General features: G+C 46.0%; 1 protein-coding gene across 4 annotated transcripts in view; it reads left to right on the top strand.

Moving 5' to 3' along the window:
* Positions 1 to 27,026, top strand: part of LOC146863669 (long-chain-fatty-acid--CoA ligase ACSBG2-like) — a 632,294-nt gene that overhangs the window by 505,259 nt on the left and 100,009 nt on the right. For all 4 annotated transcript variants that reach the window (XM_085627773.1, XM_085627776.1, XM_085627780.1 and 1 more), the window contains one exon: positions 3,574 to 3,723. In XM_085627773.1, the coding sequence (XP_085483899.1) occupies positions 3,574 to 3,723 (150 nt within the window). The remainder of the gene's footprint in view (positions 1 to 3,573; positions 3,724 to 27,026) is intronic.

Below are 27,026 nucleotides of genomic sequence, written 5' to 3'. Positions count from 1 at the left end.
CTTGTCCATGTTGAAAGATACTAAAATGGACCAACAGATGCCCACACTGCTTAGAACACTGTGCCCTTGGCAAACTTTCATCTAAAAATCATCATCCTTTCTACTGCAGGTAACTGACAGATTCACCCCAGCAGAGACTAACACTAACATTCCATTATATGGTTCATTCTCCCAGCCACACTCTCCCTTCCAAGGACCAGCTCATTCACGCAGGGAAAGAGAGCGCGCAAGGAACAAGATGGCCGCTCGATGGTCAGTGTCCCGGCTGCTTAAGATACTCCTCTGAGTAGACAGAGATTGATTTCTCTCTGCCTCTCCCACAGAAGGTTTTATTTTAATCTTCTTACAGGCCTTGGTGTCCATTTCTAAGACCATTTTTGTACACCTGTTCGTGGTGAAACTGATACTTAAGGTATTGCTAGTTTTTCATGCTGTGACTGACAGGCTTTGCAAAATTTTTGTTTATATTTTATTTAAGTATAAAATGCCATTACAGCAGCTTCAATTCGTAGATGAGGTGAAATAAACAAGCCAACTACATATAAAACAAGCATTTTCAATGCAACAGGTCTCACATTTGCAAGAGTTTGAGCTATTGGCATTGTAAATGACAATGTATTTTATTTATATGTTTTGAAAACCTGTAAGGTGGTGCGTAAACACATTCTTTACGACAGGCAAGGCTGGCAGTAACTGCTTCTCTTTTACCGCCAGCCTGGCTTCTGGTAAGCATAGACTAGAAGTACAAAGAGGCACAGTTACTGCCAGCCTTGCTTGTCGTAAGAAACACCTATAAGTACAAAGTGCATGTTTACACAATACTTGCCGGTTTTCGAAAACATAAATAAAAGGCATTGTCATTTACAATGCCAAAAGCTCAAACTCTCGCAAATGCGAGACCTATTGCATTGCAAATGTTTGTTGCATATTCCGTTTAAAAAAATAAATACGTACCAACTAACAGGTGATTTTCTGGGGGGGGTTTTATGTAAAAAAATCAGTAAAACCGTAAAAATTGTGCCTCAATTATTTCGTACCTGAATCCAAAACGAGTTAACCACCTCCAACACGGAATTGTTGACTCAAGCCCCACCAGCCACTGGGGAGTCAAGGAAACCTTGAGAGTGTTTGTTAACCACGTTCAGTGATCAGCAGACTGGGACAAAGAACAGGGAGGTGAAAAGACAGGGTTATCAAGGGTGATACCACCCAGTACTGCCCACTTGCCGCAGAAGCTGCAGAGAAGGTCTGACAGGCAGCAAGAGCAGTGTAAAGGTACAGAGTGAAGTAAGGGAAAAGAGAGAAGCGTGGAAGGTAGGAGATGAGACAAACGTGGAGAAGGAGGGAGAGCGAGAATAGGAATGGAAAACAAGAGGGAGTAAGACGTAACAAAATGGAAGGAAGAGAGCAGGGACGTAATGCAGGGCCCTGTAGACCCTGAGGTGCGCGGGGGGGGGGGGAGTCACTCCTTCAGGTGCTCCCAAATCCTTCAGTGGGGCCACATCCTGCCCAAGCCGAATGAATAATTTCAGAGCTGGGAGCCTCATAAACCCTCTTCACATTCTGCATTGGTTGGAGGGCATCATTTTGCGTTATGACACTGGAGAGAGGAGAGTGCTTAAAGGAACACGGTAAGAGGTTGAAAACAGAAGGGAGAGGAGCGATAAGGCTTGTAAATAAACAGTGGCATAAAAAATAAAAGTGAAATGATTCTCAATGGAAAACAGGGATGTTTTGGGGGTAGAGCGTGGGCTCACAGGAAGGATGGGAGAGTACGCGAGAATGTAGAAAAAGCCCACAAAAACACAGGGCGCCAAAGGAAGGGGGCTGGTGGGGGCTAGTATTAGACAGAGAGGGTCAGAGAGAGAAATGGGGTCCTGACGGGAGGAATGAGAGTAGACAGCAAGAGACACGTATGAGGAGGAGGAGGAGGGGGTGCGTGGAAAGCTAGAGCAACAGGAGGAGGAGGAGAAAGAGGGGAGCGGCCATGGACCTCTGCCATGGAGGACTGTCGGACGTTGTAATCAACCCCAAATTGAGACTCCAATGTTAAATTACTCCACACATGGGTGATTTGCTTTGTCACCAATTACCACGTTTAAAACAAATATATCCACCCTCCACCCCCTAAATCAACTATGTGCCCGTTTAAGATAGAAAAAAGCGACACTAGGAAAGGGGGAGAAGATGCATTTTGAACATGCCCATTGGGAAGGATAAGCCCTGCACATTAGATTCTCTACTTTGTATTGCCAACATGGTAGCTTTAAAAGTAAAAACAGTGAATGAAACTTACCCCTGAGCAGCTTGCTGACAATAATGTAAAATTATAAGAAGCGCGCGCCTCCATGGCTGCCACAAGCTGCAAGACAACGGACAGCGGAAGGCGGGCGGGAACAAAAGGAACGGTAAAAACAGTGAATGAATCTCACCCCTGAGCAGCTTGCTGACAATAATGTAAAATTATAACAAGCACACGATTCCATGGCCGCCACAAGCTGCAAGACAACGGACAGTACTGCAAGACAACGGACAGTGCGAGGGGGCGGGAGGATGGACAACACGGCCAACGGGAGGGGGGCGGGAACAGAAAACTAAAAAGCCAACACTTCCAAACTCGGCAGCTAGTGGTGAACGGCGGTGGAAAATAAACAAGGAAGTAGTCCCTTAACCCCTTCCATGCTGGGCGGATTCCCCTGCTGTGCTGATCTTTTCCTGCGCGGGCGTGGTCATGACGGAACGGTTCCGTCATGAGCACAGCTCAACCGTGGCTCATGACGGAACCGTTCCGTCATGAGCACCGAAGGGGTTAATGAGTAGATAACGCAGAGCAGCGGAACTTAACTGTAGTTGGTCGGTGCTGCTTCCTGCAAAACGGAGGCAAAACGGAAGTGACCTTTCAGACCACCAGCCAATGAATGAGCTACATGAAAAGAGCAATGCCAGATTTAACCAATGGCAAGCTAAAAAACCAATATAATATGGGTGGAGTTTCACCACTAATATGGACTACTTGATGCCTCGTAGGGGCAGCGCATGCGCTGCCTATGCGAGACCTAAAAAATTACTTATTCTAAATTACCAACCCGAAAATAGTGATAAAAAATCTACATATTAAAAAATCAAAAGACTAAAACTCCAGTCCGGGGTGTCAAATAACTAGTTCAGATCAATTGGCCAAACTAGACATGAGGTAGGCACAGCAGCTGCCCACTGCCCTCACAGCTCCGCAGAAAAGTTTGGGCCATGCGTCTCTGACCTCGTAATTGTTTCCGGATGGTTTTGGGTAGGAGACAATGGCATAAGTAAACTGTCCCTCCCCCCCCACAACGGCTCACTCCAACTTCACAAACCACCCCAAGGTGCTAGTCTATGCCACTCGTCCGGGGGCTGAGCTGTGTAAGAATGAATATCTGTTATTTACCTGAAAAATGCCCAAGGGGTGAATGTGCTCTTTACAAACACAAGTTGTGTTAAGTTTACTTTGAACTGGTTTAGATCCTTATTTGGACATCAGTGCAAAGGTGTTGTTGGGTTTCTCATTGTTCTTTCTGTCTTGTCCTGATCTTGCAGTGGAAGGAATTCATGGGGCTAGCGGAAGGCGTGCCTGACTCTGACGTGGATGCCATTATTGCTTCGCGGAAGGTGAACCAGTGCTGTCTGCTCATCTACACCTCCGGGACCACGGGGCAGCCGAAGGGGGTGATGCTGAGTCACGACAGTGTGAGTATGAAGGGGATCCTTGGCTCTCAGGAGCCAGGTGATCAACCATCCCAGTCTTTGCTGAGCTAGTGGACCCAGGCCAAGTTGGACAGGTATCTGCAAGTTAGCTGCGGCCGGTCTGTATGGGCTGAGAGACCATACCCCATCTTTTTCCTGGCTGAAAGAGTGGCTGTCATGCTGAACAAAGGTTAGCTTGACAGGCACTCTTCTGGTTCAGATTGGACAGGCCAGAGCTAGACATGCTCTAAATGTGCAGGCTCCTGGCTGCCTGAGCTGAACTTTGCCAGGCTGTGGATTTCACAGTCCTGTGGGCGTGTCCGCCTCTGTCTGGCAAAGGTGTTTCGAGGCCCCCCCCCCCCTCATGATAAAGGGGATGATCACTGATTTTCTCTATGCGCTTCAGTTTCAAGCCCTATAGTGCCCAGGGCTGAGTGTCAACCTGTGACACCTCGACAAAGAGTGGAGGTCACTGACCCCATCCAACTCCGTGACGAGTGAGGGACTGCTGCCTTCCCTCATTGGCTGAGGGTGCGCCGCAGTCCCTATCCTCCTGAGACCTCTAAGGCTTCCCACTCGGAGAGCTGCGGTCAAGGGAGTTTTATGTGGTTTTTAGGTCTCGCGAGCCAAAGGCTCGAAGAGACATTTTATATGTGGGATTTTCAAAGTGCTACCCACAGTTTTGGCTGGCCTAAACCTTGAGTGCACGATCACATGCACGTGCACAGCTGCTCCCACTCCCCCCTCCCTTCTATAGCTTTGACTCCTTTGTTCCTTTGTTTTTTTATTACACCCTCCCTTCTCTCCCCGCTGTTTTCACACTACCTCCTCCCTTCTAATTAGTTTCCTTTCTGCTCCCTTGATCGCGTCTCCGATCACTGAGCCTGTCTCTCTCTTTTTCAGCTGTCGCTATCTGCCTCTCTGTGCTTCAGTCTGCGCCCCTTTCCCACTGTCATTCTCCGCTTCTGTCTTCCCCCCTGAATGTCTCTATCTTTTCCATTGTGTCTCCTTGTCTATCTCTCCACAGTCCGCATCTGCCTCGCTCTGTGTATCAGTCTCCCTGTCTCTGTGCATTGCACTGTTTCTGTCACCACCACTCTATCGTTTCCCCTGTATTTCCCTCCCTCTCTGCTCCGCTATCTGTCTCTGTTGATTCCCTTTCTTTTCCCCTGACTGTCTCTGCCCCTCTTTCTTCCACTGTCTGCCCCAGATCGTCTCTCTGACTGCCTGTCTCTTTCTGTTCCGATGTCTCTCTTTTCTACCTTGCCAGTCTCACTCTTCCACGGTCCATCTCTGCCCCGCCCTCTCTTTTTGACTTGCTCTCTCTGCCCGTTTCATTTTTTTCTTCCGCTGAATGTCTCTTTTTCTTTCTTTGACTGCCTGTCTCTTTCTCTTCCGTTGACTTTCTGTCTGCCTGTCCTTTCTACTTGGCCTCGCTCCTCTCGCTCTCTCTCTCTCTCTGTATGCTTTTATCTCACTCCGCTGCCTGTCTCTGCCTCTCTCACTAACCACTGCCTGGCTTGCGTCTCTCTGTGACTGCCTCTCTCCCTCTCTTGGACTGTCTCTCTCCTCTACCCCTCCTGTGTGCTCTCTTTCCTCTACCCCTCCCTTGTGCTCTCTCTCCCCCCCCCGCATGCTTTCTCCCCTCTACAGCTCTCCTCTGCCTCGTGCTCCACGACGCAGTCTCTTCCTTTATCTTTAATTTTTGGCCCAGGCGCCGCCAGCCAAAACCAAAACAAACCGCAGAAATATTTCCAAGCAGGCCTCTCTGTGCTTCAGTCTGCGCCCCTCTTTCCCACTGTCCTTCTCCGCTTCTGTCTTCTCTCCTGAATGTCTCTATCTTTTCCATTGTGTCTCCTTGTCTATCTCTCCACAGTCCGCATCTGCCTCGCTCTGTGTATCAGTCTCCCTGTCTCTGTGCATTGCACTGTTTCTGTCACCGCCACTCTATCGTTTCCCCTGTACTTCCCTCCCTCTCTGTTCCGCTATCTGCCTCTGCGGATTCCCTTTCTTTTCCCCTGACTGTCTCTGCCCCTCTTTCTTCCACTGTCTGCCCCAGATCGTCTCTCTGACTGCCTGTCTCTTTCTGTTCCGATGTCTCTCTTTTCTACCTTGCCAGTCTCACTCTTCCACGGTCCATCTCTGCCCCGCCCTCTCTTTTTGACTTGCTCTCTCTGCCCGTTTCATTTTTTTCTTCCGCTGAATGTCTCTTTTTCTTTATTTGACTGCCTGTCTCTTTCTCTTCCGTTGACTTTCTGTCTGCCTGTCTTTTCTACTTGGCCTCGCTCCTCTCGCTCTCTCTCTCTCTTTATGCTTTTATCTCACTCCGCTGCCTGTCTCTGCCTCTCTCACTAACCACTGCCTGGCTTGCGTCTCTCTGTGACTGCCTCTCTCCCTCTCTTGGACTGTCTCTCTCCTCTACCCCTCCTGTGTGCTCTCTCTCCTCTACCCCTCCCTTGTGCTCTCTCTCCCCCTCCCCCCCGCACGCTTTCTCCCTTCTACAGCCCTCCTCTGCCTCGTGCTCCACGACGCAGTCTCTTCCTTTATCTTTAATTTTTGGCCGAGGCGCCGCCAGCCAGAACCAAAACAAACCGCAGAAATATTTCCAAGCAGTCTAATAGTATTCCCGTGCAACGACTTCACGTCGCACTAACCAAAATACCACACTGGGGTCAGTACCGCGAAAAACGAGAATACCCTCTCGTTTCCAAGGCAGCAGCTATTTATATTTCTGGGTTTGTGGATTTAGCATTTTATGACGAAAAAATAGGAAAGCAGCGAGTCACAGCAAATGCAATAAAAGCCTGGCGTGCGAGGTCAGATCTGCGTGTGAAGAAAACATTTGTTGTTAATGCTCCAGAACCCTTTGTTTTTGTGTTGAGCTGAGAGAATATAAAACGTAAACATGAATTGGTTTGGTTACACCTTCTTACTTGGTGCTCTTGTAATGTGTGGCTGATTTTGTCGTTCATCTCAGCAATGTGTTTTTTCTGCTGTAATAACTGTAGACACTACATGTGGGGTGAACGCTTTTTATATATCTCTTTCTACAGTACAGATAGAGTGGAAAATGTACTCCCTCTTTTTTCTGCTACAAGGGCTCTATGCAGCGTTCTTAAATGTTGGCAATTTACCTTTTCGGAGCTATTGACGACGCAGGCCCTTGAAAAAATGAGATCAGTAAACGGATAATAAAATTGTTTATGTAATTACAAGCCCTGCGGCAGTCACAATCTATCTATCCATCTATCCTATATGCATGCAGATCCATCAGATAGCCTAAATAAATAGCTAATAGGTCTCGCCTTTAGGACCTTCCCCCGCTACAGGTTTTCATCAGCAACAATTCAACACGCTCTTCAACATTGCACTTCTCCAGTAAAACCGAAACTTTAGAGTCACCAGATGCCGCACTCCACCTCCAGCCAGCCCCTTAGCATCAAACTCAAAACAAGCATTTGCAATGCAATAGGTCTCGCATTTATGCAACTTTGAGCTATTGACATTGCAAATAACAATGCTTTTTATTTTTGTTTTTAAAACATAAATAAAAGGCATTGTCAGTTACAATGCCAATAGCTTAATCTCACGTAAATGCGAGACCTATTGCATTGCAAATGCTTGTTATGTTTGGTGCATGCGTGTGTGTACGTATGAATGTATGTGCATTAGTGAGCGAGTGCTGTGAATGTGTGTATGTATGTGCGTGTGAATGCATTGGTGTGTGTGTGTGTGTGTATGTATACATGTGTGGCCTGTAGGATTGCCCTATAATTACTGGTGCTAGGGCAATACATTCAGAAATAGGTCTAATGCCCAATTCCAAATACTATGATGCTAAAGGCGTACACTGCCCCAGCCGCAACAATGCCCTGAGAAACATGTCCTCAATTTTTTGAAGCATAGAGGGATCTGTGTAGCCCCTAATTTCATCTCCTTAAATCGCAGCTGATCCGGCCTTTGCTCTATACACATGTAGTAACTCAGTGACTGCCCCCCTATACTTTGTTTACATCTAGCGACTGCGGCTGCTGCCTGACTCAGAATTGCAGCCTCTCTTTTCCTGTGCTGCTTCTAAGACAATGTAGTATCAAGCCAAATCCAAGATAATCAAAATAGTTTCCCTGTTCTAAAATGTCGCTATGCACTGAAGTCGCGGTTCAAGTCCATCCTTGGCTCCAATATCATAAATCTCCAGTGGCAGCAAAATCAACTTACAAACCTAAAATATTAAACAGTTAATACAAATTAATATACACTTTAAAACTAACACTACCTTCCCAAACCCCAATACATGATACAACATGTATAAGCAAACATTTTTGTTGTTAATATTGATTACACATATAGTTAGCTGATTTCTAATGAATCAATAAATTAACATCATTCTATGTATATTTTATTACAAATACTATACTCCCATCCCCTTTAAACGCCACAAACTGAAATAACATTTTTGTACATAATTAACAAAATATTAAACACATACGCAAATAAATAATGGTTAGAAGATATAATTAACATATTATTCAAAGCATTAGTAATATACAATTAAAATAAACATTACCTCTCAATCCCCCAATAAATCCAACTCCTCAAAAATGTACACTATTATAATATATTAAAAAATTAGGTTTCACATTAACCGATATTCTAAAATCAAAACCAAATACAATACAAGGAATCAACACAATGAAAATGATTTCAATGTTCAATATATTATAAACATATAGTAAAACAGCAGAAGAAAATTATATCTTCGATATTTTGGTCTGAATGTTTTTGTAGTCAAAATATTTTTACTATAATACGATGGTCTGGCAAGACGTGTGAGTCACTGTTTAGTTGGAATACCCAATTGCAGTGTTGGGAACGGCTGTAACTCCCTAAAAAATGTGAGCATTCGTCATTTGCTACCTGTAGAGGTTCTGTGGCAATGGTATCACAGAAATCAACTGCTACCTCCTCCCATATACTTGTTCAGAAAGTTCTGTAGAGATGCCCTTTCTAAGACCCTGGAATGCCTTACATTTACCTATTATTTTCTCCAATAGTTTGTCCAAGGAATAGAATGGGAACCAGACCTTTGGTGCGTCCGTCTCTGTTTCTTCACTACTCTCTGTGGCCCTTGTCTGCCAATCTAGTCATTTGAGCTAGAAGCAATGAAGGATGATGTTAAGTTCAATGATGCAGGAAGCAGGAGAATAATTAAAAGAAGATGTATCCAGCACAGCACAAGTTGTAGGCTCTGTAGTTACAAGTAAAATGACCAATTCAGAATTCCACATATAATTACAATTCTAAGACCTCCAAGGGTTCCAAAAAGAATTATGAAGATGAGGGGACATTTTAAAGGGGAAGCAGACTAAATGAAGAATACAACACATCTCCTTTCCTTAATAATTAAATGGAATACAACAGATATTTTTATTACAACTGAAAAGTGAATAGCCGAATATAAAAAAAAAAACTAAAACTAGAAATAAGAACAGAATAGTAGCAACTGTGGAATGCCAGATGACCTAAGGAATGTGCAAGGGATTGACGCACTTTGCAACTCTTCTGACATTCCACACCCTACCATCCTGAGTTATAACACTACTAAAATTGACTTTTACAACCTTAATAGGAGGTCCAAAATTAGAAAAACCCTTCTTTTTGAGACCTGGTTTCCGTATGCTCACCCAATTACAAAAGATGGTTCTCTAACCTTCATTTTTAAGTCATAGGAATTATTCATCTTATCTTGTTTGTGTTGTACTTTAAAAGACACTTTTTCTACATTTTGTTCAGAATCATCATCTTTAAAATTCCCAACCATCTTTTCCTTCATCCACCAAGGACAAATTTTAGAAGCAGGGTCTCTTCCTCTAAGAAGACGGAAAGCACTCTGTTCGGTAGTGGCATGAGGAGTAATACGGTATGCCCAAAGTCTCTCTCTAAGAACACTTTTCCATTCCTTCCCTGACTTTCTAGCAGACTCAACACCATCCTTAAGTACTCGGTTGAATCTCTCAACCTGAACGTTCCCTTGTGGTTCATAAAGAGCAGTAGTGCAGTGTTTAATGCCATGCAACTTCAAAAAATTCTCCATTTCACAGGATTTAACCTGTACCCCATTATCGGTCACTAGTATTTCAGGAACACCTTCCCTAGCAAATACCTCCCTAAAAAACTCAATAACAACTTGCGTAGTGGCATGATGAACAAATTTTACCTCTGGCCACTTAGAATGGTAATCAACGATCACCAAAGCAAAACTAGAATCTTGAGGTAAAGAATTGAATGGTCCTGATTCATCAAAAGCAATCTTCTGCCAAGGATACTTAGGCCATAGTACAGGCCTCAGGGGAGCTGGAAAAGACTTCAACATCCTATCACTGTTAACAAACTCAAAACATTCTCTAACGGTTCTTTCAACTGTTTTATCCAACCCAGGCCACCAAAAATTAGATCTGATCAGCCTCTTCATGGATGACATCCCAGGATGACCTGCATGTGCTAATTTCAAAATGTTACTTTGCATACCTTCTGGGGGTACACACTTCCCATTTTTGAAAATCAGATCATTTTCAACAATCAATTCAGTCGCAACTTGTGAAAAGGATTTAAGCTCAATCGGTATATTCCTATCTTCAGGCCATCCATTAAGGATAAAATTCTTAAGAGTAACCCATGTCTTATCAGAGTTAGTACTATTATACCATTCATTCTCAGAAATTCCAGAAACTTCTTGAGATACAAGATCTGTCACAGAGGAAATCATATCAACATCCTGGGAAACCTCTGTCTCCTCCGTTCCGGGACTAGGCAAACGAGAAAGACAGTCCGCAGTGGCATTATGCCTACCTGGTAGATACTAAACTGAAAAACTATATTCTTGCAACCTGGACATAAGCCTACTAATTCTGGCTGTGGCATTCCACCCACCCCCAGGAGATAGAATAGAAACAAGGGGCTTGTGATCAGTACGAAGTACAAATCTACTTCCCCAAATAAAATTTCGGAAATGTTCAATTCTCCACACACACATCCTAGAAGTTCCTTTTCTATAACTGAATATCTCCTTTCAGTCTCATTGAGGGTCCGGGAAGCGAAAGCCACACACCACTCATCCTTACCAGCTTTCTGGGAGAGAACTTCTCCCAACCCATACATACTAGCATCTACTGTGACAATACAAGTTTTATTTATGCAAAACGGCTTTAAGGTAGGAGCTTGAACAATTTATTTCTTAATAAGTTGGAAAGCACTCTCTTGTTCTTGTCTCCAAAAGAATTTCACTTTGTTCCTAGTAAGCTTCCTCAATGGCTCCATTTTCGTAGCAAAGTCTCTAATGAACTTACTATAATATTTACAAAGTCCAGAAAATGACAATAACTTTTCCTTGTTATCAGGGGCTGGAGCATTAACAATTGCTTCACCTAAAGATTTCTTCGGAACAACCCCATTCCCTGACAACGTATGTCCCAAATACTCAACACTTTCACGGAACATCTTACACTTTTCATGTTTCAGGGTCAACCCATTTCGCTCAAGACTACCACAAACCTCCTTAATATGCACAGTATGTTTCTCAATATTAGGGGAGAAAGCCAAAATATCATCTTGGAAACACCTCACAAATCCCTCTAAGTCTTTAAAAATATGATACATCGCTCTTTGGAAGACCGCCGCCGCAGAGGCCAACCCAAATGGCATTCTCTTAAACTGGAAAAGCCCCTGTGGCGTCAAAAAAGCAGTACAATTTTTTGATTCTTCAGTAAGAGCAATTTGGTGATAAGCAGAGCGCAAATCAAATGTAGAAAATATTTTTGCTACTTCAAGCATGGAAACAACCTCATTGATGTTCGGGAGAGGGTGGCAATCTACAATCAAATTCGCATTAAGTGCTCTCAAATCAACACATAATATCAAACTTTTGTCGGTTTTCCTCGCGAGAACAATGGGAGAAACCCACTCAGAAGACTCCACTTCCTCTATAATGTCTTCATCAGTAAGATTTTGTAAAAGAATCTTCAAATCTTCTCTAACACATATAGGAACAGATCTAAGTCTTTTTCTCACAGGACACGCTCCTTGTTTTAGTTTGATTTTATGGGAAAAATCTCTGAGTTTACCCAATTTATCTGAAAAGACATTAGGAAAGCTATTGATTATATTTTCACTCTCACACTTGAAACTCCCATCACACTTAATATTCATGGAATCATTCATTTGGGACACGAGTAAAACAGGATCAGAACTTCTGGGATTAAGAATAATCCCAAAAGACCACTGGTCTCTCCGTCCCAGGACATTCACGCCCTTGACAGCAACATACATTTTAATGTTTGCAGAGCGACCTTTAAATTCTACAACTGTCTCAACAAATCCATCCATGTCAATCACAGATCCATCGAAACCCTTAGCAACAATATCAGATCTCTTTAACCCATCCAAAGAAAACTTCCCTTTAAAATGATCTACAAACAGTTCCCTAGTAATTATGGTCCAAGGAGACCCAGAATCAGCCATCAATTCCAAATCTACATTCTCTATTCGTACATTACACTTTGGGGCTTTCAGATTATCCATGCTACTTCCAACATTGGCTACGTATAAAAGCATACCCCGCTCTGGATCTACTCCACTCCTGTCACCGCAGTCACTTTTACTTAAAGGACACCGTATTTTTTGCGTTTGCATTCTCCCGACTTCTAGGATCTCTACAGACAGACGCAAAATGACCTCGCTTACCACATTTTTTACAATCTCTATTCAACGCCGGAAATTTAGGAAACGAAGCACCATGATTAGGACTTCCGCATCTAAAACAACAATTTTTTTAATCAAACCTATTAAAATTCCTTTGAATAATTTGATTAGTGGAGCAAGATTGATTAAGTTCTGCACCCAACGATGTTGCTGATGGTTGGGGATTCGCTCGTGTCACATCACTCTTAATAGCACAAACATCTTCAACGCTACCCTTGTTATCCTTATGTACACATTTAACCCACTTTTCAGATTGTTCCATTGCCTTGGCAGTGTTGATTACATCACTTAAGTTAGGATCTCCCATGATCCAAAGTTGCTCTTGGATCTTCTTACTCTTAATATGCACTATAATTTGGTCACGAATCATCTCATCCATCATGGGACCAAAGTTGCAGTGTATTGACAAAGCTCGTATGCCCAAAGTCTCTCTCTAAGAACACTTTTCCATTCCTACCCTGACTTTCTAGCAGACTCAATCCCATCCTCGTCGCCAATTTTGTTAAGTTCAATGATGCAGGAAGCAGGAGAATAATTAAAAGAAGATTTATTCAGGAAACCCAGCACAGCACAAGTTGTAGCCTCTGTAGTTACAAGTAGAATGACCAATTCAGAATTGCACATATAATTACAATTCTAAGACCTCCAAGGGTTCCAAAAAGAATTATGAAGATGAGGGGACATTTTAAAGGGAAAGCAGACTAAATGAAGAATACAACAGATGACCAAACAAGTTCCTCTTGGTTTCATTCAACTTCAAAGCTTGGTGAACTCACTTTTGTCAGATTGCATTCAGACAATTCTATAGATAGAGTTTGTGTGTACATTTTAGGTCCTTCCAACTTTGTGAGTCAAGCAGATCAGCCGCAGCAGAGGCTTGCACAGTGAGGCTTGAACGAAGGAATCGTGTATCCACTGATTGTTGGGCATGGGATGTGGCAAAGAGTTGTTGGCTTTACCAGGGCGATGAAGTAATGCAATTGAAGGTTTCACCTCTCTCTTCTCATGGCATCTTAGTTTTGGGGTTTTCTGATATAGTAAGTAAAGACTGGTAATCTGTGATAATAGTAAAACTATTGCCATGAATAAATATTTAGATATACTCATAAGGCTCTCCTTTCTAGCTTGTAAATTGAACTTTCCAGGGTTTGAGAGACCGTGGCTGGCATACGCAACTACTCGACATGGGGTATCAGCGCCTGTACCTCTTTCTGCTACAGTAACCCTAAACCAGCATGACTTGTGCTAACCGCCATTTCAGTGTGTAGAGAGAGGTCAAAATGAGCAAGATGTTTGGTGCTTATGAGTTCTGAACAGAAGATCTGAAATGCATGTTGGCCTTTCCTGGACTATTTGGAAACCAACACTCTTTTGGGAGGTCTTGTAGCAGCGCACCAACTGGTTCCTAAGACTATTACTGACATCAACCGGGGCTTCGCGGGCAGAGCTGCTTTGTGCTGCTAGGATAGCTGCTATGATTCTGCGCATGGACTGATGCAGCATCAGGGATGCATCACGAGCCGTTATTGGCCCATCCTAAGAACAAACAAAGGACTAGACATTTTCAAGTGATGGAGCCAGTGTAAGGACAGAGGCCCTTTCCAGGTCAGGGCACATCCTTCCTGTGACAAAGAATAGCAGCAGACTATCAGAGATGTCTTTTCAAATGACATGATGTCTTATTCAGGGGACAGCTGGCTTAGTTGAGGCTCAACAGGCTTTGCTAACTCTTGTAATGTTTTTCTTCTGTCTCGGTAAAACCAAAATTCCATCACTATAATGTAAGCATGTTGGTATTTTGTGGATGACTTGTTGAACTTCCTTTTGAAATTCTTGATGAAATGCTGAGGCTAAGGCTTGAATATCTGAAGGGAGTACACTGGGTGGCCTCCATCCTTCTCATTTAACTTGATGTTAGACTTTGTTTAGATCCAGAGTTGGGAAACGCGCAGGCCCATTTAACTGCTGAATCAGAGCCTGGATCCTCGGCCGCAAATATATTTCACAATGTATATCCGTTTTTTGTTGGCTCATATTTACACGTAAGTGGATACTGCCTACAGCCTGACATTTTGAAATAGAAACTATCATCGGAACCTATGGATCTGCCTTCGACAGGTTCAATGATGTCTTCTTTGAGGAGATTCTGAATTCTTTCTTCAGCGTGTCTCTGAATGCTCAGTGGTAAGCCACAGAAGTACTGGGCAGCATACTCGATGTGTGGAAGTGGGACAGTCTGTTCTTGTGTTTATCCATGCCCTGGAAAACATCTGGAAACAGCCTGTTTACAGCAACGTCTTCTACTGTTACCTGTTCTATGATGGGACATAGGACTTGCATAAGTCCCATTTTGATCACTGATTTGAAGCTCAGAAGACAGCCAGTGCTGGCAGCAACCTCAACCACATGTCCATCATAGTTGACTGAGTGTCATTCACGTAGGAGTGGAGGTGGAAGACACCAAGGCATCTAAGATAGCTCTTGAATCCATAGGCATAGATGCTGGCATTGGTGGGGATTAAATTAGGCAAAATCAGGACCCATCATCACATAAGTGTCTGCCAGGAACAGGACTAAAACTCTTTATGGACACTAATGGAGGGCACAGCAACCTTTCTGACTCTGTAGCAACGACTTGTAGAACTATTTTTGGGGGGGGGGGGGAGAAACTCTTTATTGATAGAAAACAATAAGCAGCAATAAAACAGTGTTTGAGTCCACAGAAAACATGCATATCGCAATGTAGATGACATAAGGGAACCACAGAGTCACATCTACACCCACTCGCAATGGCAATATCCGATACGACCATTAGGTAGATAACAACACTAGGTCAAGGTTTCCGGTTACAGATTTGCGACATATAATAAGCAATATACAGATTAGTACGTTACTCATCACCATGTATGGTCATATTATCAATATCAGATATGTCCATTAGTCTGAGTCTTTTACGGTGTAATTCAACTCTAGGGGATAGACAAATATCGCCTCTGTATCTATTCCACCCACCCCATTTGCGGTCCCATTTTTTGGGGAAGCCCCTGTATTTAAAGACCTCTTTTTCGGCTATCATTGCCCTGTCCATGTCAACTTCCCAGTCACGCACAGACGGAACCACCCCCCATTTTTGTGCAATGTTACGTTTTGCAATGGCCCATCCTAGTGAGGCCCATGCTTTCTCAGTTTGTGTTAGATCCGTGGCTTCCCAAATATTTAATAAGCATAATTGGGGGGGAAGCCGTAAGAGCCTTACCTCTCGCTCTTTCCGTCTGTTTGGTGATATCCCCCCAATATTAGTGCACCAATGGGCAATCCCAGATGATGTTGAAAAATGTTCCCAGTTGGTGGCATTGTCCAAGGCACAGGGGATCAGTCCTCCTACCCATTTTGACCAAGATCCCCGCATCGAGGTATATGCTGTGAAGGTTCTTCAACTGAACCAGGCGTAATCTCATGGGGATAGCCACTTCCCTGGGGGAGGCCAGCACGTCTCGCCAGTCATCGTTTTCGAGTTCCCCCAGGTCCGTCTCCCAGTATTGCCGCAGGCATATCAGAGGGTCTGGGCGATTGTTTAATAGCTTCTTATATGTGAGGGAAATAGCTTTTTTATTCATGGGATCAAGTATCTCCAGTGGAGAGGCCTCGGGTAATGGAACATCCTTGGGTAACACTGCTTTGATCACATGGCTAATTTGGAGAATCCGGAATGTTTCAGTCTGTGTGAGTTGTGTTTATGGTGTAGGTCTGCAAAGGAGGCCAACCTCCCCACGATCCACATGTCTCCCACCGTCGATATGCCAATAAGATCCCACTTGTCAAATTTAGGACAAGTGCTAAGCTGACCCAAAAGGTCTGGTTCCCAGAGTGGTGTGGCTCTTATGAGTTTGTTATGCCAGCCCAGTTGCCTATTCACTCTATGCCAGGTGTCTACTGTGCGTGCAGTGGGTTCTGTGAGACTTAGCTTGCGAGGGTTCGTGTAGAGAGCCCTATTGTAACCCCTTTGTCCCAGGAGCCAACGGTTGGTGCGGAAGTTTGGGTCGTTGCTAGGAGCTATTATTGTGGCTTTACCTAAGGAAGAATTGACCACCAGAGATTTATTTTGGAAGTTGTCCATCTTGCTGTAGTTGTGTCATGTGTTCTGCAAGGCTGGGCATCCCCGGAAAACCAGCGTCAGCCCGCTCTGCACAGACCACCTTCAAGGCCTGCGCCATTTTAGAGCAGCTCCTGCTGTTCTCCTCTGCCAACAGCCGTATTCCACAGGGGGACAGTGACCCTTTCAGTGTTTACCTGGCCCACTCGCCTTCACAGTCGGATGCCAGCTTTCAGGGACCTCATTGCGGCACTGCCGATCGGCCTTCCAGGCATGCCTCTGTCTACGCCGGAGCGCTTGTCTGCATCGTCCCAGATATCCACTCCGCTTCGGTCAGCAACTAACTCCCCTGCCCTTCTGGGCATCTCCACTGTCCGCTGTGATTAGTTTAAGGGTGAGGGGAACCAAGGGGGTTTGGGGGACACAACTGTGAGTGTGGCTGTGAGGGAGCTTCAGTTTGCACCATTTAAAAATAGAAATATTGGTATTATAAAGTGCAAATACCGAGTTCTGCAGGGTCGTGGTTTGCGCATTCATGGCCTCATTTCATTTTAATGCTCGCGTGCCAGGTGCTCAGAAGAAATCACTGTGTTTAACTCTGCAAACAGCCCAGAGTCGCTTTACACTGCTAGGCATCAGGAACTGTGGGGGCCTGGGATCACATTCATCTGTCTACACATCTCAGAGCAAACAAATCTCTCCAGTGCCTGGAGGCACACAGATCTAACCTGTCACTGGAAATGGCCACAGTAACTCCGTAGTTTACCAGCCAGCCCTCTTTTTCTCATTTTTCCCCCTCTTTTTATTTCCCTCTCCTAGGCATGGGTGGCCTGCAGTGAACTCAAGTTTCTGCTGGCTCAGACTGATCACACCACTGTCATAATTTCTATAACTCTGCCTTCCCCCAACCAGACTTGGGTCTTTCTTTTGTGTCTGACGGTAGTGCTCAGAAGCAGGCACCCTAGGTCATATGCACTGTCCATGTTGCACAGTCTTTCCACCAGGGAGATTGAATGCTTCTTTCCGACTCAGCATACCCCTTGCCACCCTTTACTTACTAAGTCCCATTCGAATTCTGGTGCTTTGCAGCAGTTTAAAGAACTTCTTAGAGTTTTTCATTGCTCAAATGAGAGTAATTTTTTATATGAAGATGTTTCCCTCGTCTTCATTGCTTGATTTTGCTTGTGAGAAAATGCCACTCATAGCTGTTGAAATGCCACTTATAATTACACTGAAATTATGAAAATGTCACACATGGCAGTCTGAAACCTTGGCAGCTATGTGGGAGGTGGAAGCAGCGGTGAGAACCTGCGCATTAGAGTTCCTGCCACTAAGAAGCATCTCCTTGACACCGCTGATGAACTCATGAGCTTCATTTCTAAGGTTGTGGCAATTTATGACCTCGTCTTGATAGTTATGTTATGTTAAAGTCTTTATAGAGCGCATGGCTGACCCAGCAATGGGACGTCCCAGCGCTAAGAGAACAGGAGGAGTGAGTGAGTGGAGAAGACTAATGATCGTCGAAAAGCCAAGTCTTCCCCGCCCTTCTGAAGGCCAAGTGGCTGGAAATACTTCTGGTCGAGAGAAAGGCAGGGAGTTCCAAAGGGCCGGCGCGATTGCCTGGAATGAACACCCTCCGGCTCTGCGAAACTGGGAACCCGGGCCAGGTGGAGATCAGCCGAGCGTAGGGCGCGCAGGGGAGCAGAAGGGAGGCATAAATCGCTAAGGATCGCTGGGCAGAGGCCAGAGAGACTCTTGTAGGTGAACCAAAGGGCTTTGAAGGGAAGTCTCTGCTCCATGGGCAACCAATGTAGTCGGTGAAGGAGACCAGAAACTGAGCAGTGCTTGGGGAGGGCTGCTGTATTCTGGGCATGCTGGAGCCTTTTGATCACTGACTTATTAGAGCTAAGGAACAGTGCGTTGCAGTAGTCCAGCCTAGCGCAGATGGTGGCTTGGACAATCATCTGGCGGGTGTGAGAGTCAAAGTCCTAAAATGGGCTTTAGGCCCCAAAGAAAGCCGAAGCAGGTACCTGCTACTGGTTTGGTATGAGCATCAAAGGAGAGGGAGCTATCCATCCAGATGCCCAAATTCTTGACAACACTTTTCGGTAGGGGGAGGGGTGGTGCCAAGCTCTGGAGGCCACCAAATGCTACCCCAGAAATGGGGATCTCTCACTAGGAGGAGGATCTCTGATTTGGTAGAGTTCAACTGAAGACAGTTGGCTGCTATCCAGTCAGAGATGGCGGTCAGGTCCTCCTGAAATTCTGCGGAGTCCTGGCTAGGATCATTGGTGAAGGAGAGCAACAGTTGCGTATCATCAGCATACGACATCATCAGTGTGTGATGCTCTGTCTATGGCAAGGATGTCATCCAGTTATCTATATTCCTGTAGAAGCTTCATGTGGAATGCAGCAGATTCACAACCTGCTATAATCTGAGATCAAAGAGCTTCCTTGCAATCAGATGTGGAAGTCACAGTGGTGATCTCGGTCCCTCAGCCGTGTTACAAAAGAGTCAATAGTGTTGCCTGGTTTTTGCTTGATAAAAAGGCATATGTACCATTCGCAGTAAACATTTTTCTTCAGAAGAAGACATGTATTTAGGCTTTCTTTTAAACCTTCATATGAAGCCTTCTAAGCTTCTTTAAAGTGAAAGATGACATGGTGAGCATCAGATCCAGAGGATTAGAAGACCGATGAGCTGTATTCCGTTCTCAGTCCCTAAAGTGCCAATGTAGATCTCAAAACCCTTCATCCATCCGCACAACCTTGGACCTAAGTTGTTTGTGTCTCAAAGGCTGAATAGCAGAGGGAAACCTAGAGACAGTGGGACAGAGGCAACTGCCAATAGACTCAGGTGTAAGAGCACGGTGTTTGCAAAACCTGCCTTATTTTTTACACCAGTTTCCTCGTCTTCAGATATTGACGACAATAAGAAGCTTGCAGATCAGAGCATAGCAATTATTTCAGAGCAGTACTTGAATGTGGAGCCGCAGGAGGGCTTTTGAACTGCTTTGTCACGAGGATAATGTAATTACCACTAGTGGCCTTGTCCACCACAAGAGCTTACTCTCTGAAGTAGGTGCTGGCCCTTGCATCTTGTGCACGTGCCAAAACTACATTGGCGACAAGGTGGGACCCATGCACACGTGTCCAGCTGCCATCCTCGCCTCCTCACCCTTGCAGCTGCTTGCGAGCAATGGACAGCTCGCCTGCACGGCCGGCTACCTTCCCAGGTATCTGAAGGATGTAGAGAAACCAGGGCAGAGCAAGCCCCTGACCTGCTGATGGCCAGGCTCATGTGCCTCGCAGCTGGTACTTAGCCACAGCAGGGCATATAACGCCGCTTCAAGGCCCCATTCGATTGGCTCCACCTCCTATGAGGCCCTGACATATTTCCCGGTGGACAGTCTCCACAAGGGCCCCATTGCCAAGCCTCTCACTCCGGCTCCTCAGCCTGCAGCACACACGCATCCCGTGGGCCCCCCAGTGGTGCAGCCAGCTGCCAGGTTACTCTAGAGTTAGGAAGGCCACTCTCAACCCTCATCTGGGATCCATCAACCACAGGTTAGTGCCAGCAGTCGGCCACCACAGCCACGAAAGACCCAACGAGGACCCTCTGCACCCTCTCTTCTCGTCGAAGGTCACCCTGAGCATTTACCACTTGCAGGCATGGCGTCTGTTCTGGCCCTGGGGGCCTTTTATGGTCTCTGGCCCCCTTCCGTTCAGGCAGCCAAGTGGACCTTGCGGCTGAACAACAATGCTCCATGCTCTTGCACCTGGGTGGAGAAGCAATTCACAAGCTCATTAAGACCGTGGTGGAGGCAGGCCCACCATTCACTTGCTCTATGCTCAAGGCTGCCCTCACGGCACACTTCACATCTCTAGTGGACCCTGAATTCTGAACGATTTCTACCTGTCAAAGGCCAACAAGCCCCGGAGGAGTCAGTGAAGGAATTCTATGCCCAACCATGCCAACAAGTGCACGCTACCGGACGGGCGGGATGAAATCAGAACGCAGTTCATATGGGGAAGCAAAACTTGGAGAACATATATGACAGGTACCCCGGATGCCGATGACAGACATCCCAGTGATGGGCTGCTCCAAAGAGTCCTCGAAGTCTTAAGCAGCGCACATGGAAGCAACTCTCCAGTTGTCAATCAAAGCGGAGCATGTCAAGCAAGTGATAAAAGCATCTGTCGACACAAAGAAAACATGCACTGCCAACCCCACGCCTGGCCACCCCTACCGATGGTGCGGTGGTGCTACTGCGCATGCCAGAGACTGCCCAGCCATAGGAAGGAAGTGCTTGTCATGTGGTTGGCTCAACCACTATGCGAGAGCATGCCAATCCGCCCCCAGCACTGATGTCCACAGGCGAAGACAGCCAACCAGTAGAAATCACTCTGCCAGAAGAGGATTATATGGAGGATGATCTTGCTGAAGGGACAGTACACATGATCCATGCAGTTGACCTAATAGTACCAGAGAGGCGGACAACCCCCGCTATCAAATCACTGTCAAAGGCCATCCTGTCACAGCGCTTGTGGACACCGGAGCTTCAATTAACATCATGCCACTAGCCATGTACAAGTCTCTGCCACAGCTGCTGTCCCTCCGCCCCACATCCACCAAAACATTTGGTGCTGCCCAGTGCCTCTCCCTTGCAGGTGTCTTCGTGGTGACCTTCGGGCATCAAGATAACAAACTGAGGCTGCGAGGAAAACTTTAACGTCGCTGTATCACATGCACAAGGAGCTCACATTCACACCAGAAGGATGTCTTTTGCGAGGGCCAAGGTTGGTAATACTCTCGGCTCTGACCCAATGAATGGTAGATCTGGCACACCGGTTCCACCAAGACCAAAAATCCGTGTGCTAAGACCAAAAACAGATTCAGACCAAAGTATGGTTTCCCTGCCTTGATGAGAAAATTGATGAGAGGCTGGCTCAGTATATTTTGTACACCTATGTAAGTGAACACCTTGCACTGATCCAGACAAACCTTATGGTGATTTTAGTGGTCTTAGACAACCTTAGAAAGCTCTCTAAGTGGTAGCTGTGGAGAGCAGCCTTCAGGCTTAGTCCAGAAGGAGTGTAAAGCAGCTTGTTTTACCAGTATTAAATCTTATAGGTATAGCTTAAATGATAGAGAACCACACAGTGTATATACAAATATGTATTTATTATAAGACACTCACTAACGCATTTAGATATCTCCTAGCCGAGATATACACAAAACTAACAATACTTTGCAACAGAAATATGTAAGTAGCACAGAATACATAGTGGTCACCAGGGGGGGGGGGGGTAACCAAACGATATACTAAAATAGGGGTATGCGAACAACGACTTGAGTCAAGACAATACTTAGAGGACATAGAAATGCCGAGGACCCAAGGAACCACCCAAGGTAAGTTTCTAGGAGCCTCACGGTGGTCGTGTGCAGTGTAGGAACAAATCAACGTGTAAGTTCCGGATGCAATTTTAAAGAAAGAGGACCCTTCCCAGCGGACCCTTAAGAAACCCCACGGAACACAAGAGGTTGGAGAGCCACCCCACCTGTGGATACCTTAGAAACCAGGATACCTGCCCCAGGGGAGCCAGATGCATAGGTGTGAATGGCGTCGGAAACTGAAGTCGAACCCAATGGAGGACTTCAGGAAGACGCCGCTGCTGGAGAAGGTGAAAGTGTCCAGTGGAACCCAAAGGTGGATTCAAGTCGAGAAGTACCTGAAAGCAGAGGGGACAGAGTCTATGCCATTTGGAAGTGACCAGGAGGCACGGAAGACGAATGCCCACCGATGTCGGGTGCTGTAAAAGAGTTGACATTGACTACTGCAGCTGTTTGGACCAGGCGACGCTGTGGAAAACCAGGATCCGCACACGAGCTGTCCCACGTCGGATTTTGAGAGTTGAGGGCTCGATATCTGGTGGGAGCACCAACAAGCCTTGGCAACTGAAAACAATGTGGAAGTAGAAGAAGGTGCAATGTTGGGACCAGCAAGGTCCAGGAGACTCACCACAAGCAGGGGAGTCAGGACAGGCCCCGAGCAATCCGGGGAGCCCAAAAGAATTCAAAAGTGACCCTCAAGAGGACCCACAGGCCGGAGGCACTGGAGTCGCAGAGGACCTCGAGCAGCTCACTAAAGATGCAGGCCCACGGTGCAAGTGATGCAGGGAGGATGAAGATGTTGGTCACGGGAAATGCTTGAGGTTGGGGCTACTTGGGGCCCGAAGATCTTGGTGGAAGGAAGGTGGGGAGAGGATGTAGCCTAACGGCTAGAGCAGCCGACCTCGAAGCTGGGGAACCGGGTTCGAGTCTCGGCAACGATGCTCAACATCTTGTGATTCTGGGCAAATCACTTAATCTCTCTGTGCCTAACAAAAATGAATGTGTACTTCTGTAAAGAAACTGGTGCTCATGTAAAGCGCTCTGATACCCGATTCAGGTCTAGGTCGCGCTATTTAAAACTCTTAAAAAAAGTTTTTTTAAAAAGCCAACAAGCCTTTGCAACTGCAAGTCGACGCAGTGCCCAGGGATTCGGTTCCTGTGGCTCCAACGAGGGATACTGGCTTCAAACTTGGTGAGAGGACAGGGCAGATCTCGAGGGATATGAAGAACCACCACCTGTGTTGCTGAGCCTTCCGAAGTCCGTAAGATCCCAGGATCAGCAGACCGGTCAGCTTAGTTACGGTGCCTGCAGATGCAGGAAAGTGACTCCTTTACTAAGGGAGATTCCTTCAGATGTCTTAGATGTTCCTGTATGGAGCACAGGCACGAACGTTGCAGCTGAAAAGCAGGGCGAAGAGGTCAGGAGCAGCAGGAGTTTTCCTGGTTGCATTCTTGATGCCCAGAGCGAAGTCCAGAGTGCCCAGACGGTCGAAGTTGAAGTGGTGTCTGAATTTTATAGTGTCCCATGATGAATCTAGGAACCCACCCGCAGGTGAGCCCTTAAAAACCCTAAGGAAAGGGTTGGGAGGATACAGGGGATCCTCCCTGTATCACGCTGGAATCTACAAATCCCTGCTACGCAAACTCCAGACCATACAGAACACCACGGACAGACTCGTCCTCTGCATCCCACAACATGAGCACATCACCCAACACCTGTGAGACCTCCACTGGCTCCTCGTCGAGAAGAGAGTAACCTTCAAGCTCCTCACCGATGCCTACAAGTCTCTCCACAACACCGGACCCCAATAGCTCAACGAAAGAGTCTCCTTACACGTACACAAAAGAAACCTCCGCTCCTCCAACCACGCCCTAGCAGAAACCTCGCGCATCTGCAGAACCAGAGTGGGTAGAAGAGACTTATCCTACATCGCGGCTAAAGCCTGGAAAGAGGTCCCAGTCAATATCAGCTGCTCCCCTACTCTGCACACCTTCAGGAGCCTTTAGACCTGGCTCTTCAGCTGACCCAGAGCTGCATTCCCCACCCCCAGCGTCTTGAGACCCTCACGGGTGAGTAGCGCGCTTCACAATTCCCTGATTGATTGATACTCCCCTGTACTTTGTCCAGTTTCATGCCAGAGCAGGAGTAAATCGCTCCCTGAGCTGGTTTGAACTGGACTATGCAAGGAGTGCACCAATTGTGCCCTGCACGCAGACTATGTGGCACTGGCAAGCACTCCCACCCTGCCCCAATACACTAAACCCTGTCTGGGAGGTGGTCACACCTTCCTGTGACAGGGTGCCTATTGTTCTGCCTTCCCCTGCTCGAGCTTGGCTCAGCAGCAGGAGGGCAGAATCGTGTCTCTGGTCAGCAGCAGCCATGTTGTGCTGTCCGGGTCTAGAAGTCTGGTACCGGGATCGCTGAGGACCTTTACAGTGCTTGGAATCATACCTCCCACACCGTTTACAGTGTGGGGGTATGATTCCAACATGTTTGATACCAAACATGACAGGGTTTGTTACAGTCAGTTTTGAGATGGCCATCGTGTAATGATGCGGTGTCCCTCCAAATGTTATATGGCTGTCTCACTTACAACCCGGGAGAATGGACTACAAAGGCTGTAAGGGTTTTCCTGCTCATGCAGGGTCACCCTCACACTTAGAACCAAGCAACCTGCCTTCAGTATTAATAAGACCTGCTGTAGGGGTGTCTTATAGGTTTTAATTGGATTGACCTTAGATATAGGGAAACCTTTATATTTTGTAAGTGGTGCTAGCACCAGCTTACACAGGCTTCAATGGCAGGGCTGTCAAGATAGTTTGAATGGTCACCCATAGGTGGCATAATACATGCTTCAGCCTATGGGGGACCCCTGGGGTACCTATGCCCTGGGTACCTTAGTACCATATACTAGGGTCTGATAAGGGTACCCCAGTATCCAATTTGGGATGTACCTAAGTACTTACCATAACAGTTTAGGGGAGAAAGCAGAGAGACTGGGGTCCTAATTAGCAGGATACCATTCAGACTAGTCAGAAACAGCATTATATCAAGCAAAAAGTGGGGGTAACCATAAAAAGTAGATCCTACTTTTCTACAATAGAAGATACCATAAAAGGTTGCAGCCTCTGCCAAGCCATGGTAGTCCCTGATACTCCACCGACGGTCATCATACCGGGCAAGTGGCAACTTTGGGAGTCTCCCGAATGGGCACCACTTCTTAGTTGTCATAGATGACCACTCCAAGTATCCTGAAGCAGAAGTGGTGAGGTCCATATCAGCGGTGGAAGTCATCCGGAAATTAGAGAAAATAATGGCCACCAATGGCCTCATCAAAGAACTGTGGCGAGACAATGGCCCACTGTTAAATGTACAGGAATTTGCCGCCTACCTGGGATCACAAGGAATCCAACATCGGATAGTTACCCCTCGATGGCCCCAAGCAAATTGTGAGGTGGATCACTTCATGAGAACCAGCACCGAAACCATTTGCATTGCCCAAGCAGAACGGCCGTGTGTGGGACAGGCCATCTATGCTTTCTTAAGGGACTACAGACTTACCCTTCATGCCACCGCAGGAGTCGAGCTCAGCTTCCTTTGCTTCAGGTGAAGAGTAGAAAATGCCATCCCACACCACCCTCAGTGGTCTGACTTGGCACCATCTGCCAGTTTGGCTACCTCCAGGAGAAGAGCCCAGAACCAAAAGACGTCGCAGCATTGGAGAGCCCAACCAACTTCTTTCCATCTAGGTGACTTAGTGCTAGCTAAAGACCACCACCCTGGGAGCAAATTTCGGCTCCCGTTTTGAGCTCCGACCCTGGCACATCACCTGTGTTCATAGGACCATGATCACTGCTACAAGAGGCTCAGAAACTGTCACCTGCAAAGCCTCTGGGTTCATACGGTTCCACTCGGCAGAGACCATGGAGGTGCTGACGAGAGAAGTAGACAACCCTTTGTTAGACCTGGCTTTTACAGCGGGTTTATCTCCAGATTTTTTGCTTTGTGGCCTTCTGTTTCTGACCTGTTTTTTTTTTTTTAATTCTTTTTATTGATTTAAAAACAGGTAAGTCACAGTTAGGTTTGTATATATTGCAGTACAGTTACATGCTTCATACATTTAGTAAGAATCAGTAGTAAATCAGTCATTCAGTCCCATGATATTTCCAATATTTTTCCTCATCTCCATCTCTTTGGTAGGCGAGATACAAAGTTCACATCGGTACTCATTCCATTTAGTCCATTTTTTGTCCCATTTCTTAGGACAACCTCTGGATTTGAAAACCTCTTTTTCTGCTATCATGCATCAGTCTAATTCCTTAGCCCAACCCTTCAGCTATGGCGCCTCCTCCATTCCCCACTTCATTGCAATTGCGCGTTTCACTAGTGTGTATCCCCTGGTGGTCATTTGGTGCTCTACTTCTGTAAGGTCTGTAGACTACCATAAATATAAATGAGCCCCGGTCTTGGTGTTAAGGTTATGTCCTTCCATATTGCTCTCTGCATGTGTATTGTGGCCTTCTCCCATAGGGTTTGTATTTGGGGGCATTCCCATATTGTGCGGTACAAATGTTGCGTCATGGCAACATTTGCGGAGACACTGCGCATCTTGTCTCTTCCCTATTTTTGCTTACATAGCCCCTGTGAAATAAGTTCTATGTAGGATTTTCAATTGGATCACGTGAAGCCTAATGGGTATAGCTGCTTCCCTCGGCGATATCAGTGCTGTTTGCCAGTCATTATCTTCTAGTAGCCCTACATCGGCTTGCCCTCTCCCTCGTAGAGTATGAAATAGATCTGGAAGGTTGTTACATAGTTTCTTATATGTTAAAGATATCGCCTTTTCCAGTATAGTTTCAGAGAGCAGTCGATCTTCCAGAGGGGATGATTCTGGTATGTTTGTGATGTTTGAGATTGCAGCCTGAAGGGCATGTCGTACCTGTAGGTAACGGAAGGCCTCTCTCTGAGCTAGTTCGTATTGTTCCCTCAGGGCTGTGAATGTAAGTATCTTCCCATTTTTCACCAGGTGGCTTATTGTGGAGATTCCTATAGTGTCTAAT

This window comes from Triturus cristatus, chromosome 2_1 (genome assembly GCF_964204655.1).
Source record: "Triturus cristatus chromosome 2_1, aTriCri1.1, whole genome shotgun sequence".
NCBI lineage: Eukaryota > Metazoa > Chordata > Amphibia > Caudata > Salamandridae > Triturus > Triturus cristatus.
This window is presented reverse-complemented; position numbering and strand designations above follow the sequence as displayed.